The sequence below is a fragment of the Mus caroli genome, unplaced genomic scaffold (assembly GCF_978045245.1).
Source record: "Mus caroli unplaced genomic scaffold, Mus_caroli_1 scaffold_11, whole genome shotgun sequence".
NCBI classification, from domain to species: domain Eukaryota; kingdom Metazoa; phylum Chordata; class Mammalia; order Rodentia; family Muridae; genus Mus; species Mus caroli.
In genome coordinates, this window is record NW_028227266.1 from 103,122,575 (window position 1) to 103,135,628 (window position 13,054).

Sequence of the window (13,054 nt, forward strand, 5' to 3'; positions counted from 1 at the left end):
ACCCGAGTAACTGTAGAAGGAGCAGCTTTGGGTGTCATACACTCCAGTTGAGTCAGCTTGACAGGCTGTGAAGCCTAAAGGCCACTCACGAAGCAGAGAGCTTCAAGGACGCTCCCCTCCTGGAGTTTTTGCGTTCTTATACTCATACTCTATTCCCGAGTTAGTCTGGTGTATGGATCTACGAGCTCTCTTTTAATATTTTATTATAAATGCTTTTTAAGGTTAAATTCTGCTATAGTTAGTCTCCCCAGTGTTCCAAGATCCCAGAAGCCGCCAAGAGCTTAGAATCCCATGAGAAGGCAGTAAGGAAGTTAACCTATTCAGTAACTAATTAAGCATTACAATAGACAGAGCCAGTGGCTCAACTGGTCTGCAGAAAGAGCCAGGGAATCTCACTGAGATAGAAATCTTCAGTACAGGCTACATTGCATATTAAAAGCAAGTTGGTATATCCTCATGACAAATGGAGATTCTCCATATACTTAAAAGTTACACTCATATAAGAATTTAGCAAGGCCTAGAAAATTAGGGGGGTTGTGATATTGCATTATTCTTGAGGCCTGCCAAGAGCAGAACCCCCTGGTGCTAGCCTTCACAAGGTTCAAAGGTATAACACTAGAGTATAAAATCCTTGCCTGTCACTAAACTGATCCTAGGCAGGACTGCTTTATCTTTACTGTAAACATTTACCTGGTTACTGTAAATCCTTTTAAAGTCATTCCTTTGTTTTTTTTTTTTTTTTAAAGATTTATCCATTTATTATAATATGTAAGTACACTGTAGCTGTCTTCAGACGCACCAGAAGAGGGCGTCAGATCTCATTACGGATGGTTGTGAGCCACCATGTGGTTGCTGGGATTTGAACTCTGGACCTTCAGAAGAGCAGTCGGGTGCTCTTACCCACTGAGCCATCTCGCCAGCCCCCATTCCTTTGTTTTGTACCTGGTAACTTCAATGTACCTTGCCTGCTGTGACTCCCAAACCCTTGTATTCTCTGTACTATAAAAAGTTCGATGCGCGACCTGACAAATACATTCAGATTCTACACAACCTCTACTGTGTGCATCTGTCTGTCATCTCATCCGACGCTTTGCCCACCTGCGGCTAGAGACCCGTTCCACGCAGACATAGAGACCCAGAGGGTCTGTGGCATTTGGGTCCAACTATTTTCTAACTTACAACCCACTTTTGAAATCTGATTGCTACTTAAGAGATTTCTAGGGTTGAATCCAAACCTCTTGATCCTCAAAAAATCTTTTGGTCTCACTGGAAAAGCATAGCAAGGAAACAGGAGCCTTGTACTAGGAAAATACTATGTGGATCTTCATGATGTTCTCTCATTAGAGAGAAAGATGGATAGGCTATGGTGGGGAGGGCTCTGGTAGATACTGGCTTTCCTTGGCTCCTCTGAGTTTTAATCTCTACAAAACCATGGCTAGGGCCATGACTCTTGGCTTTGGCTGAGCAGTAAAAGGAGACAATCAGGTAAAGATGTTCCAATGTTCCAAACATCCTAATGTCCAGACCACGACCTATGCCAATTAAATAAAATATTGTCGATGTTTTAGACACATCTCTAGACAATCTCCATGGAAACCCCTCACACTGAAAATATAGTCAGCAGGATAAATACATCAAAGTGAAAAATCCTGTACTTATTTTCCCTTCACTCAAAAATTTAAGCAGAGCTTTGGTTCACACCTGAAATTCTTGTTCTTGGGAGGTGGAGGAAGGAGGATGAGGGGGTTTCAAGGTCACTTTTGGTTACATAGGGAGTTCAAGGTCAGCTTGTGCAATATGAACCCGACTTCAAAAAATGCAAAGTAACAACAAGATAGATCAAACTAACCTGTGTGAGTTGGCCAAATCCTTGTGGCCACGAGGATTCCGTAATGGGGTCGGTAGGAAAGGTCTCGATGGGACCTCGATCTCCATGCCGAAACACCTAAGAAAAGATGTGCAGCAACATTACAAATGTCACTCGTGTGTTTTGTTTCTACTCGTCATAACAGAGTTTCTTAAACCACGGCCACCACCTTGTCTGTCCACTGGAATCATCTGGGAAGCTTTAGAAAATTTCTAATGATAAAGTGCTTCCTCTCCAGTGATCTTGGTTTTGTTAGTTGGGTTTATGACCAAGGGTACCAGTCTTCTAAAATTCTGTTCAAATAAAACTCAAGTGAAGAACTAATAACATTGAGCTTGAGATAATAAAACTATGGCATCAAGCTAACTGACCACTGGGAAGCAAATATACATATATACATATATGTGTACGTACACATATATATTTGGAGTCATGTATCTAAGACAATAGACTGGCCCATGAGCATACAAGATCACTTGGTGCAGACAGACTGAATAGAAATATTTTTCTCTGTGGCTGGAGAGATGGCTCAGTGGTTAAGAGCACTGACTGCTCTTCAGGAGGTCCTGAGTTCAATTCCCAGCAACCACATGGTGGCTCACAACCATCTGTAATGGGATCCAATGCCCTCTTCTGGTGTGTCTGAAGAGAGTGACAGTGTACTCACATACATAAAATAAAGAAAAAGGATTTTAAAAAAATCAGTATTTTCTCTTAATTATGGCAATAGCAACAATGCTCTTTAAATTTTATGTATAATAGTTTTGAAGTGACCCACTGGATTGTGGACACTTTGGCTCAGAGATTAGGCTTCGGAGGTTTGGGGCAGATGAATTACAGATTAGGGAGATTAGGAAATACAGGTCTCACCACTTTAACAATATGATTTTAGATCTGCATAGACACTTTGTTATTCTTCACTTTGTTATCCTTGAACTTCGGAAACCTTGGTACTTCTATTCTAAAACACCTTTAGAGCAGCGTGCCAGGACAAACTCCATGCAATTTTATAGTCAAAACACAAGGCAAGAAAAGCTCCCAAGAAGGAAAAGATGAAGTCTGACATGCAGAAAATATTTAATAACACAGAGGATGTTCTCCTAACCCTTTGTCTGATCTGAGGTCACCTTTGCCTGTCACTTGGATTACCTACTGGGAGACCCTTGTACACAAGCATGGGGGCTGTGTTTCAGAACAGTTCAGGAGACTCAAGGAAGGAACAACCTCAAACTTTATTACCTCTATGAAGGAATTCCAGGATAGCAGGGCAGGTTTCTGAATCCTATGCTATATCTCTGGTTTCTCAGTAAAGTGAGTCTTTTCTACTCCAAACCAGTGGGACATTAAAAGCTCACATGACAGCCTACAGAACATAGAGGGGAACAGGGCACAGGGTGCTAAGAAGCCCTTGGGGCAGGTAGGGAAATACAGCTTGAAAGGTCCCCTTTCTGGCAGGAAGAACAGCTGCTGGTGCCAGTCTGTAGGAGTGACTTGGTCATGAGCAAGAACCACCAAGGTTAGCCAGTGTTGACTCTGTGTCTACAACCAGGCCCATCTTAGAACTGTTGGGACTCCACTCAGTGTTCGATGAACCTTCTTAGGTCCGAAGAACTGAAATGGTGACATGGGGTTCGAAGATTTGTAGCCTCACCTTTGTTTTTCAATCTCAGCACTGGACATTTTCAGGGGTAGATAATTCTCCAGGTAGGGAGCTGCCGAGAGCACTGGCCTCTTGCTGCCCATAGTACTTCCTTGTACGGCAATTGGAAAGGCCAAACATCTCACCACTGAGCTAGCCAAAGAGAAGTCTGATAATGGGTATTCCACCAAAACAATGAACAGCCCTGCCTGCCAGGGCACAGCCCTTCTTACTGCGTCCAATAACAACAATCCTTCCTCCACGTCTTCCACACTTGCTTTGGCTTGAGAAGCTGCTAAGTGCTTCTCATGTTTCATCCCCTCAACCAGTTCTGCAACTTAGCCACAGTTCTTGTTATATATACTTCCCAGCTTATTTTAATAAGCCATGAGTCCAAGCCTGCAAGCAGTACAACTAACCAGGCATTGGCCATGTGTCTTTCACAACAGTATCTTTCTTGGTGTGTGTGTGTGTGTCTACAGGCATGCGTTTGGATGTCCTGTCCCTTGGATCCATGTGCCCATGCCTGTGTGTGCAGATGGCATTCTTTGAGCTCAGAGCTTCTCAATTCACTTGGACTATGTCTAGGCATTCTAGAGTCTACAGAGGGGGCAGTCTCTCAACTCCACTACATTGTTGCTTCTGACCCCAGGCAAGTAATTCTACTTATCAAAACCTTTAGAAAACCAAAAAAACGTGTTATTAGAAGTCAAAAATTTCCACAGAACTAGTGAAGACAGGAACAGGAAGAGCGCTGAGACCATGAGAACCCCTCAAATACACACCCCACCATGTTTGAAAGTTTGTTTTTGATAGAGTCTTCCTCTCTATACCCGGATCTAACTAGGTAACCCAGGCTGGTTTGAACTTGCAGTGATCCTCCTGCTTCAGCCTTCCCAAACACTGGGACTGCAGGTACGAGAGACCATTTCTGGATTTCCTATTATCTCTTGTAATTCTTACAACTCCCTGACGTGAAGCTTGGCATTATTTCTGCGTAGACCAAGTCAGCAAACAGGCTCAGAGACATTTGATGAGCTGTTCAGATCTACTGATTCCTAGGATGGTTGGTCCTCTATTACTGCTGGGCCCCTGCGCCACCCCCCCTATTCAATTACAAGAACTTTCTTTTAGTTAGGGTCTCATTCTATTTCCCATGTTGCCTAGTGGCCTTGAATTCTTGTCCTCCTGCCCTAACCTCACTTGTGCTGGGATTAGAGAATACTCAATCCCCATCCTGTCTAACTTTTTAAAGGATTTTAAGAGTTTTGACAGTCGTGTGTGTGTGTGTATGTGTGTGTGTGTGTGTGTGTGTGTGTGTAGAGTATATTGTAGCCACACTCTCTATCACTTCCTCTTGTTCCTCTCCCAGGATTGTTAATGCTCTTCTTGAGATTTTTTTATAAAGAGTCCCTGCGGGCCCTGCCAGCTCCAACAGTCAGTCTGTATATAGTCAGGGCTTAACTTACAACTTCACTCTTAGGAATTATATCATGTTTCACTGCTCTTCCCCGCCACAAACCTTACCTGACCAGGTCTTTCTTTCACCCCAATGTCCTCAGCCCACATTCTTGCTAAATGTGCTTAGCCATGGGAGCCCTCCCAGTCCCAGTGCTTTGAATGCCCAGCGCCTGCTTCTCCTGACACCCACTCCCTTTCTCTGCATCCAGGCTTGTCCAGGGAAACGCAAGGGCCCTTTCATACTAAGCAACCCCTACACAGTCCCTACTTTCTCTTACTGTTTTGTTTCCATCTCTAGTATTTTCTGCTTGTATTCATTAGAACTTTAAAAAAAAAAATGACACGTCTCTTCTTCTATACTAGTTTCTCCTTGCTGTGACAAAATCCTTGGCAGGAACACTTGAGGAAAGAAGGGAGGTTTAACTTCAGTTCTTGGTTTGATTTCAATCTATCGCAGTGGGAGCGTGGAAGTAGGAAGTACAAGCAGAAGGTCACGTTGCATACGTGGTCAAGAAGTAAAGGTGGGGTGGAGGAATGCTAGCACTCGGTCAGATTTTTCTTTTTTCTTTTTCCTTTAAAACTCTTCGTTTTATCCAGTCTGGGGCAGTGGGCCGTAGGATGGGCCTGCTGGTATTCAGAGGGTGTCTTCTCTCCTCAGTTAAGTCTCTCAGGAAACACTCTGGAACATTTCCAGGGTGTCCCTAGGTGAGCCCGGATTAACACTGCCTCTTTGTAGGAAGTCCTTGGATGTAGAATCCCTATGGAAATGGCCACTGTCTACATTACAACAACATACAGAAGCCTGGTCTGGATGAGCAATGGACCCTGGGCTGGGTCCCCATCCTCTAGGCTGGTGATAACACCTCCAGCCCTCCGGTTTCACGAGAGCTTTTGATCGTCATGTATTGACAAGCAATGCCGCACAATCCTGCTTTCTTCCTTCTTCCCCTGCCCTCAACTCTCCCTTCTTTCAGCCCAATTTCTGCCTTTGATTTCAGAATAGTGAGTTTTCGTTTGGAATATGCTGGAGTCTAACCAACCACCACGTTGCCCTGTCAGGTTTAGAACTCAAGACAAGAGGAAAACTTTGGGATGGCCTTGGATCCAAACTCCAGTTGCTCACACTCATAAACAAGCATTTTAATACTGAGCCACCTCCCTAGTCCCATTTTCTTCTTTTAAATAACTAAGAAATAAATGCATTAGCAGATAATTGGAATGGAAGGTAGTTTGAGTGGAAACAGTGATCCCCATAGACATGTTGTGAGAGGAAAGAGGGGCAGTGAAAAGAGTCAGTATCCAGTTACATCCTGCACTGGCCATGAGGACCACGTAAGAGGCCTAGCAAGCTCTTTGTCCAGGGCCCAGGAAGAACAAGAAGGCAGCAGGAAAGGGAAGTGGTGTAAACTGTGTGCTACATCGCGTGCAAGCTGTAAACAGCAATGTCTGATACTCATTTTGTTTACCCAAGGCAAGTTTCAAACATCAGCTTTGCCAACCACTGCCCAAGTGACACTGAGAAAACAACTAAACTCCAAGGTCAGTATGTCTCAATTTCTCTTTCCAGCTAACCACAAAATCATTTTCTAGCAGGCTAGAGCAACATAAGAATTACACATGTAGTGTGTGTGAGAACTGAGCACACAAGATACATCCAGCCATCAGAATGTATTATTACGTTACTCATGTAGTCACACAATAACTGTCCCATATGTTTCCTTTCTTGCTGAAAGTAGTTTGCAGCATCCAGGGCATTACCTATTGAGCTTTGGAAAACAGCCTTCTCTTTCAAGAAACATCTCTATTAATATATAATCATCTCCCCTGTCTTCCATTTAACTAAGAGCCATCATGCTTTTGCCTCTGCATTCAAGCCACTTTGCAATCTTGACATGTCTGGAAAGGCAACCTAAAATGTTTTGAGCCAAATACAGTCTCTCTAATGAGTTCAGTGCCCTGGAAATTCTCAAAGTGTGTGGACAAACAGGTAGAGACAATTTCCTGAGCTCACAAGCTTAGATGGATGACCTCCTGCCTGGCCAATAGCAGCTCTCAGGACCACCAACTTCTAGCAGATATCTCTGCGGAACCTGTTGGTCGCCAGAGACACCTGCTGCTCCTGTACGCTCATGACTAGGGAGTCACACACGAGGGAGAAAGAAAAAAAGGTGGTGAGCAAAGGAACCTGCTTTTTCTTTTCCAGTGGGGCATTTTATGTAGTGGCTCTCTTCCTAAGCCAAGCCATTAGTTCTAGATGATTTTCAAGAATAGGATTTATTGGATCCTAGGCTGTGAAAGACAAGGTCTAAGTCTTAAAGAAATAAAACAGTACGAAGAATCAACAACAAAAACTCTTGATTCTCCTGTGACACTGAAATCATATTATATATATATGCCTTTGGGTGATTGGGAAAATTCGGTGTAGAAAGAGTGCCTGTCACCTGGCAGATGCCTACAACCTGTTACTTACACTTGACATTCTACTTCAATTGAAGTTAAAAAGAAAAAAAAAAGGGGAACAAGTCTTGGAAAGTCCATGCCTGTGGCCAAAGGCATAACCTCAACACGAACACTGGAGATGAAGGCCAGTCAAAGGTGTCTTCCAACTGGAAGCCAGGAAGGAGCCGAACGGGTCCGTCTACTGAGTAAAATAGGTTTTGTGAGTCTGAATCGCATGCTTCTCTGGCTTATATTGGGCCAACGATGGAGCTTAAAAGATATGACGATAGTTACTTGGCCTTTTTGAGAATAAAATGAGCAACTAGAACAAATAAAACGAAGCCTGGCACTGCAGTGGACTGGTCCCGTGAATGATTAGAGTGTGGAGATTGGTGCTTGTCACAACGATCTGTACCCTCAGCAGAGGGACTTAAGGGCCTTCCATGCATGTCCTTGAGCAGCATGACAACTCCACGAGGCGTTATTGGCCCCATTTTCAGTGATGAATCACAGACTGGTTAAGTGGCTCAGTAGAGCCGCACGGCTAGCCCCTGGTTCAGCTGCCATTGCTCAACCAATGGTCTGATTCTTGGGTCTGCACTACTTGCTACGGTGATAAGTAGGATGCTGCCCAGAACCATATCAATTACTACTTTCTGACGCTCTCTATACATGCTACCTCTGTGGCATCCTCATCTCTCCAGTGGCCCAAATTAGAAATCACGAGGGTCACTAGCTATTCACTACTTCCTGAAATTTTCACAGCCAACCCACTGGATTCTGTTTGAGTTAAAACATTACCGCTGCTTTCCCATTCTGGTTGTGATCCCCAACTTTAAGTTCGGGGAACTTGAAACTCAGTTGTTTTCCTTAAGTGGCCTGGATCTGCTCCCAGATCTGGTCAACAAGAATGGAACTGAGTTAATAAAAATTCTGTGCTTTTCTAGGTATCACTTTTGACGTCTATTCATTAGAAAACTAACTATGGGGTTGGTTGCTAACCCTTGAGAAGACTGAGTAAAGAAGATGGGTTGGTCCTGGAGATATGCGATGGCTAGCCTCACGCCCAGGTCCAACCTTGATTGGGAGGCTACACAGTCCTGGAGGCTCTTTGAGCCAAAAATATACTACGACTCAGGTAAAACCCTGCAGAAATAAGGCCATCCATGAAGAATAAAAGGAAGCTCTGTATTGAGAGTCATTATTCCTTTCTTTATAAAGGCCCAGAGGAACAACACAGAATTTTTGTCTGTCTGAGATCACCCGATTTGTTTTTCTCTTGTTGAAGGGAAGGAGGCTTTACAACAGCATTCTCCCTTTCTGATAGGGAAATAAGACACACGACATCCTTGTAAAAAGTAAGGCAAGTGAACATGTGCAGGAAGTGAGTAGGTATCCAGGGAGGGGGTGGGACAGGGTAGGCTGGGGAGGGGGAGGAAGACTGACCTAGAGTGATAATTACCAAAGCTGGCTGATGCATACACGGAGACTCACAGCCTTATTATCTTCTCTCTACAAGGTTACAAATACCAATTCTACAGACAGTTTGGGGAGGTGGATGCCTTTGTCATCCCAGGAAGCAGTTTACAGGTGGATTCCTCCCTTGGAATCTATAGTCTTTGTTCAGGATGCACTTCATTAAACACTGAAAGGAGACCCTTTTTAAACCTATAATAGAGCTCATTTTCCCCCATACAACTATTAATAAGAGGTCAAAACGCAATTTCATGGGAAATACTTTGGGGGGGGGAAGGTCTAATTTTTGTAAGATCATGTGGCAAAGTAGGGTGGTGGTGGCTCATGCCTTAAATCCCAGCACTTGGGAGGTAGAGGCAGGTGGATTTCTGTGTTCCAAGCCATCCTGGTCTACAGAGTGAGTTCCAGGACAGCCAAGGCTACACAGAGAAACCCTATCTCAAAAAAACCCCCAACAAATAAACAAACAAAACCAAAAATCAACCAACCAACCAACCAATTGATCAATCAATCAAAACAACCCACAAAAGATCATGTAGGGTCTTTGAATGATAAATGGCTCAATAGGTAAACTGTGCAAATCTGATTTCTTGACTTCAGTCCCTGGAACTCAGTGTTGGGAGGAGAGAGCAACTCCCAGGAGTTGGCCTCTGACTTCTCCACATGCTCTGTGGTATGTGTGTGTCTGATGTAGTGCTGGGCTGAGGGTGTTTGTTTTTTGGCTGCTTCCCTGGCAAGTACAAGGCTTTGGATTCATGCATGAGACCTTGGGTTCAGCCCCCCAGCACTATAGAAAACAACCAACCAACCAAAATAAAATAACCGTTAAGATAATCATGGGTGACTGACTGTTCACAGGCAAGACCAAGAACCAGGGGCAGCCTTCCTTCCTTTCTGCCAAAAACAGCCTTTCAGAATTAAGAGATTTATTTTTCTTGGATTATGGAGGAAAACAAGGAAATGATTTATAGTGTCTGAGTCAAGGTAGTGCTACAAACCGTGTAGTTATCTCAGACTAGCTCCAGGTTCTAGGGTATACGCACTCAACAAAAACCTGGTCAGGGCAGTGTGGGTTCAAGACTGTTTTTCTACCTGTGTGAACATCATTAAATTGCCTAGCTACTTTTACTTATGCCTCCATCTTGAAAGTAGGATCAAGTTTGGTGGGGTTGTTTATTTGTTTGTTTTTGTTTTTGTTTCTTTTTTTTTTTTTTTTTGAGACAGCATCTCATGTAGACCAGGCTGACTGGTCTGGCACTAGCTATGAAGAAATTCTGATCCCGCTGCCTCCACCTCCTGAGTAATGGGGGTCACTAGATTTTTGGGTATGTATTACCTAGAACTCACTATGTAGACCAGGCTGGCCTGGGATTAAAGGCATGCATCACCATGCCAGACTAGACATTTTTGTTTTTTGTTTTTTTGAGACAGGGTTCCTCTGTGTAGTCCTGGCTGTCCTGGAACTCACTCTGTAGACTAGGCTGGCCTCAAACTCAGAAATCCACCTGCCTCTGCCTCCCGAGTGCTGGGATTAAAGGGGTGTGCCACCACACCTGGCCCCAGACTAGACATTTTAAAATTTGTTCTTTTATTAATCTTCTGAGGAAGCTGGGCAGTGGTGGCACATGCCTTTAATCCCAGCACTTGGGAGGCAGAGACAGGCAGATTTCTGAGTTTGAGGCCAGCCTGGTCTACAGAGTGAGTTCCAGGACAGCCAGGGCTACATAGAGAAACCCTGTCTTGAAAAAAACAAGCAAGCAAGCAAGCAAGCAAACAAACAAACAAACAAAAAGTCTTCTAATTCAGAGAAATCTTCTGAGGATTTCTCTGAATGTTCAAGGTAACTATTTATATACAATAGTCTCTACAATCAATCAAAAGAAGAAAACGAGACCTTCTGGCTGATATCATCAGAGAGAAGTTGTTTTGTTAAGGCCAAGGAAGATGTATTAAATTGCCCATTGTTTAACATTCCTAGAAGGCACGGTAGAAAACATAACGTTTGCTTTATACAGTGTTGATTAACTTCTGAGTTGTAAGACAGCTACCATCGTAGCTTGGTTCCTCTTTAAGGAAGAATTTACCAGCTGGTCACTGACCATATTTTAACGGAGACCGGAGAGGCAGACAGGAGGGAAAGAAGACCCACAACCTTTGGCAGCCAAGGCAAGTTACCTGGGCTATGGCTGGGACTCAGAGGGCCACTCTAGTGCCTCAAAGAAGGTTGCCTTGAAGCCAGCTGTTTCCGAGCCCAGTATGGCAGGACCAACAGAACACAGCCACAATGCCACAGTCCCTGTCCTCTTCTAAGGAGCTTGTTGGCAAGGATGCCATGTGTGGAAGGGAAAGAATAACTCGCATGGGTGTTCCTGCAGAAGGTACGGGGTGTCATGTTGCTTTATCGACACAAAAGCCACACAGCTGGCAAGTGGCTTGATGGGTCTTTGTCTTTCTTTGATGTGGTTCCTGACTCACTGGTAAAGATCTACTGTACTAAGAATCATAATTTATGTAAAATTAAAGATTTTTTTCTGTAGAAAGAAAAGACTCTCCTGAGTACCTCATCTTGGCAGGAAAGGAACATCATGTCTAAGTGCGAACTAAGAACTAAGAGGCATCCTTCTCTAAGTCATGAAAATCGTTTCTCGGAGTTCTCTTGCAGAGAGGAAGAGGAGGGGAATCCTCCTGACTTTGAAAATGCACTTCCCATATTTTTAAAAAAGATTTATTGATTTTATGTATATAAGTACACGGTACCTGTCTTCAGATACACTAGAAGAGGGCATCAGATCTCATTACAGATGGTTGTGAGCTACCATGTGGTTGCTGGGATTTGAACTCAGGACCTCTGGAAGAGCAGTCAGTGCTCTTAACCACAGAGCCATCTCTCCAGCCCTTTCCCATATGTTTTTCTTTAACACCCGACTGTATATAATTTTTTCCTTGACAACAGGCAAGACACAGATCTCTTCTTCTTTTCATGGCCTGTCTCAGTTACCATATGCATGGAAAATCATGGTTTTAATGATCAACTAAATCTTTTATCTGATAGTCACTCTGAAACTCTGTGTTCAGTTTGTCTTTTGTGCTATCAAACATGTAACTACAGACATATGTTCCAGAGTCATGGTAAACACGAGAGCCTTGACTGCTGAAACTGACTGGTCTTTGGTTTGGGAACTAATGATCACTGAATGGAAAGAGGCCAGGCTAGCTCTTGAACATCTGAACTGTGCTCTACCACTGCCTGTTCTCCTGAAGTAACCTGTCAGTCCGAAGGCATCGGACCTAAGGGCAGCTGTAAAGGAACGGTACCATCGACAGCATGTGAGGCTGTTGTCCTTTAAACAAACTCGTGTGATTCCTCGCTTTGCTTTCTGAGACTGAACAGTGCCTGCCCTCAGGCAGACAGCAGAGAGGAAACATGAAAGGCAACACTTGGTTTCTCGGAACAGGAAAAACAATGAGAAAAGGTGTACTTACCAATGTCACAAACTTCAACTCCTTGGCTTGGCCTGGGGCCAGGCAGAGAGAAAGCAGGAGCCAGAAGCCAAGGCTGAGGCTTGCTGTCGGGCTCAGGGGCAGAGGAACAGCGCGCATGGTCGGGGAGAGAGCTGCTTGGGGCAGCCTTAGGAGGTGCTGCACTTCAGAAGCCTTCGGGAGGGAAGTGCCTATTTAATCAAGAGATTGACAGGAAGGCGGAGCCACATGCTTCCCTATTAGGATTGCAAGGAGGGTGGGGCAGGGCTTAGCATGCAAATAATGCCAGGTCATCTGTGAGTTTCTTCAGAGCAGCCTCCTCCACTTCAATTAGGAGCCAGAGCAGGCGTAACTCAAGTCCTGGGGCTCCTGCCCAGCCTTCTCTTTTGCTTTCGGGGCACATCTTTATCTTTTCCATAGCCGTGGTGATGGTGATGCATAGCCTTTGGGAAGAAATTCTCCCTGCCTCTGGAAGGTTTAGGATTCAGCTCAGTGTGTGAGGAAGCCTCAGTAGTGGGCATGTACCGACAGGAGGAAGCTCGTTCTCCTGCCAAACGCGGTGTCTGGTCTTAAACTCTCATGGAGCCAATAAAGGTGTTTTAAAGTGGCAGGAGAGTGAGGTCAAGGATACACAGAAGATTTCTCTTCGTGCCTGAAGGCATCTGGGATCATTTGCAGCAAAGCAAAGCTGG

At 44.3% G+C, this 13,054-nt stretch overlaps 1 protein-coding gene across 2 annotated transcripts in view; it reads right to left on the reverse strand.

Annotated features, from left to right (window-relative positions):
• Nucleotides 1-12,556, reverse strand: part of Acp3 (acid phosphatase 3) — a 50,709-nt gene extending 38,153 nt beyond the window's left edge. For both annotated transcript variants that reach the window (XM_021172578.3, XM_021172579.3), the window contains exons 1-2: nucleotides 12,366-12,556; nucleotides 1,850-1,945 (exon numbers count right to left, since the gene is read on the reverse strand). In XM_021172578.3, the coding sequence (XP_021028237.1) occupies nucleotides 1,850-1,945; nucleotides 12,366-12,482 (213 nt within the window). In that variant the 5' untranslated portion in view covers nucleotides 12,483-12,556. The remainder of the gene's footprint in view (nucleotides 1-1,849; nucleotides 1,946-12,365) is intronic.
• Between the last annotated feature and the right edge of the window lie 498 nt (nucleotides 12,557-13,054).